Here is a 3,590-nt window from a genome sequence, read left to right as displayed (position 1 = left end):
TCTGACCTTGTATATAAGCCTTTCACCTCTGCACCTACTGAACTCTGACCTTTTATATAAGCCTTTCACCTCTGCACCCACTGAACTCTGACCTTTTATATAAACCTTTCACCTCTGCACCCACTGAACTCCTGCAGCATCTGCTGCAGCATCAACTTCCAGTACTGCTGCACAGCCTAAGTGGCCAAGAAACTCCAGGATGCAGAGATGTAAGCTTATGAAGAAATACCGGATTTTCTCCAGTCTCAGAAGTGTGGTGGAGAACAGTAAGCATAAGCGACTTCAGACCATTCCGAAGGATCTGCTGGCTGGGATTCTGTGAACGAGGATGGAGACTGGATTTTCTAGGAGAGCTGTTCCCGGTTCCCCTGTATGGGAGGAAGCCATCTTTGTATGTCCCTCTTCCCTTCACTCTGTCTAAGTCCACTGCATATTCTGAGCTGTGAAGATGCTTCTCTGGGTTATGGATCTTTTTAAAGATTTAATAGGCACTATATTTCAGTTTTTGTGTTTGTTTAGGATGGATACAGTAGATGCTAAGAAGGCATAATTTACCCCATTTGGATACATTTTGGCAGCTGGACGCCATATCAACAAGGAAGCCCAGTATTTCTGACCTCCTCAGCGGTGGAGTAGGGTGACCCCAGGCCCATCTCTCGACATTACCACCTGAGTCTTATTTTAAAGAAATGGAACATAAAAAGGCATCTTAAAAAAATATTTTGAAATAAAGTTTATAAAGATCTATACTTTTAAATAAAATTAATAAATTCTATTATCAGGTCTCATCTTTCTTCTTGGCAGATAGCGCCTTCAATTTTTAAACATTTGCCAAAGAAAATACCTTTGCCAACACACATTGATGGGTTTGGCTGTTTCTGATGAGAATTCAGAAACAATGCCAAGAAGTCATTGTTTGTCTTTATTGCTTAATCTCAAAACTTTAAGTAAAAAGTAGGACATTAAATTTATTTTTAAATAAATTAATACAAATAAGGCTAGGCTATCACTCAGTGGCAGAATGTTTGCTACCATATGCAGGGTCCTTGGTTCTATGCCCAGAAACGTGTGCACACGAGCATAAACACAGACGGAGATGGAGAGATAGATGACAGAAAAGGGAGCACACACAAGAGAGAAGAGAGAGATGAATAAATACCAGGAGATATTCTTACCTGGTCCTCAAAAGACAGAGCCTGGGCAACATCTCTTGGGAATCCATCAATGACAATGCCTTCTTCATCAGGTATCTGCATCAGTTTCTGCTTTATCTCTGTGATTGTTGTCTCCTATAGCACAAAGGTGAAAACCGACAGTGTACTCCAGGCAGGGACGATTATTTTCATGCACAAGGAAAAACACCCATGCAGTGATACCTGTGGGGCCAGCTCCCCGTTGGTGATTATCTTGGCGATCAGACTCCATTTTCTGTTGCTGCTGGCACTGTGGATTTTCTTCCTCAGTAATTCTCCCACTGAAATGTACTGGAACCCGTACCGCTCGGCAATCTTCAAACTCTGAGTTCCCTTTCCGCTTCCTGGGCCACCTGCCATTCAAAGCAGGCAACCCCGTGACCGTGTGCAAAGAGATGCTCCCTCCACGACCACGACTTACAACACGTTCAGTGTCTATTTCTTATGAAATGAAATTGGGCTTGTATCTTTGCAGTCAACACAAGTCTCACAATGACTTTATCTTTTCTTTTTGCATAGTAATCAGAAGTTTCTGGTGGCATAGAGCACCCTTCTCCTCCATCTGCTTTTCAATAAGACAGAAACTGACTTTACTTATAGGTACCATGCTTGCACGAATAGGAATACTTCCAATATGTTATTATTTCTTTTCCTTCTGTGGTTACTAGGGAATAAACGTTTGATTTGTCAATTAAAGACAAAAAAAAATTCCATTTGGTATGGGACCATGGTCTGTACTCTGCCAATTATATTTTAAATAAATGCTGATTGGCCAGTAGCCAGGCAGGAAGTATAAGCGGGACAACCAGACAGGAAGTAGAGGTGGGTCAATGAGAAAAGGAGAATTCTAGGAAGAAGGAAGCCCATTCCTCTGCAGTCCTGACCCAGCCACAGAAGAAGCAAGATGTGACTGCCTTGCTGAATAAGGTACCGAGCCACGTGGCTAACATAGACAAGAATAATGGGCTAATATAAGTTATAAGAGTTAATAAGAAGCCTGAGCTAATGGGCCAATCAGTTTATAACTAATGTAGACTCTCTGTGTGATTTCTTTGGGACTTAACGACTGCGGGAACCAGGTAGGACAGAAACCCCATCAACACCCATTTTAAACAAGTATCTAATTGACTATCTACATTAATGATTAAATGAAGAAACCCACCAGCTCATAAATCTTGAAGGGATTATTTTCAGTTCATTATAGAGAATTACTGTAATATTACAGTGGAAATCTAAGAATGTGAGCTAGGTGTTAAATAGAATTATAATTCTACTTCATTGGAAATTACTCTAAATATTTTCGTTAGTAGCCCTTGATCTTTTGTTTCTGGTTGTTGTCACTACCCAACTCAACATTGGTAGCTATGTCACCTAGCTGTTATCTCTGAAACGGAAGCAGGCAAACCAAGCCAGCAGCAGTGGAGAGTTTGACGCTCACAGTCGCACCTATGACGAGAATGATCTTGGGTCGAGGCCTCGTTGGGTCAAAGACCTCATACTCCTCTATCAGCTCTGCTGTCTCGGACAGGTCCGTGTCGCTCTCTATGGAGAACTGGTGGATGGGAGGGAGCCGGTCATAACGTCGATAAGGGAAGTTGGAATTTTCAGGCATTACTGCAAAAGAGTAAGATCAATTTGAAGAGGGGAAAAAGGGCTGAGCGAACCACTCTTCACAGTTGACCAATTAGTACAAAAAGTTGTGTAAACTAGCCAATCCCTGGAAGAAGGGAGGCTTCCTTAGTGGCCAGCAAACTTTTTTTCTTAAAGAGGCAGAGAACCGACATTCTGGATTTCTAGAACCACACCATCTCATACTTGACAGCCAAGGTAGCATGGGTTTGGTCCTAGACCACTCCTAAGTGAACGAGGGGGCCAGTGTTTTAGGAAAACTTTATTGACACAGATGGTGGCCTGGCTTGGACCACCTGCACTGAGAAAGGATAACTTCCTCAGGCTTAGCTTCATTGTATTTCACAGCCTCTGCCTAGATATTCTGGGATTTGAGGACTTCACCTCACCCAGGTGCCCAGGGACTCAGTTCCTGTGCAGAGTATACTCTGTTCACTCTGCAAATAGAGACACGCACTCACTCTGGGGCGGTGGCGGTAGAATCTTCAGTGATGCAAAGATCGCATGTCGAACTCATAGTACCTTTCCATGTCATTGCATTCTACGGGCTCAACCTTTAGTGCTGTGGTGCTTTGGAAAAGAACACCCCCATGGGCTTGTCTTTGCATGCTTAGTACCCAGCTGATGAACTGTTTGGGAAGGATTAGGCATGGCCGTGTTGGAGGAGGTGTGTCCTGTTAGAGGAGGTGTGTCCTGTTGGAGGAAGTGTGGCTGTGTTGGAGGAGGTGTGTCCTGTTGGAGGAGGTGTGTCCTGTTGGAGGAGGTGTG

General features: G+C 43.4%; 1 protein-coding gene across 1 annotated transcript in view; it reads right to left on the bottom strand.

Moving 5' to 3' along the window:
• Positions 1-3,590, bottom strand: part of Ak5 (adenylate kinase 5) — a 170,313-nt gene that overhangs the window by 156,280 nt on the left and 10,443 nt on the right. The window contains exons 3-5 of the mRNA XM_005357474.2: positions 2,640-2,807; positions 1,377-1,546; positions 1,176-1,289 (exon numbers count right to left, since the gene is read on the bottom strand). Of these exons, the coding sequence (XP_005357531.1) occupies positions 1,176-1,289; positions 1,377-1,546; positions 2,640-2,807 (452 nt within the window). The remainder of the gene's footprint in view (positions 1-1,175; positions 1,290-1,376; positions 1,547-2,639; positions 2,808-3,590) is intronic.

This window comes from Microtus ochrogaster, chromosome 21, assembly GCF_000317375.1.
Source record: "Microtus ochrogaster isolate Prairie Vole_2 chromosome 21, MicOch1.0, whole genome shotgun sequence".
Lineage (NCBI taxonomy): Eukaryota > Metazoa > Chordata > Mammalia > Rodentia > Cricetidae > Microtus > Microtus ochrogaster.
Note: the sequence above shows the minus strand (reverse complement) of the source record. Positions and strands in the feature narration are given on the sequence as shown.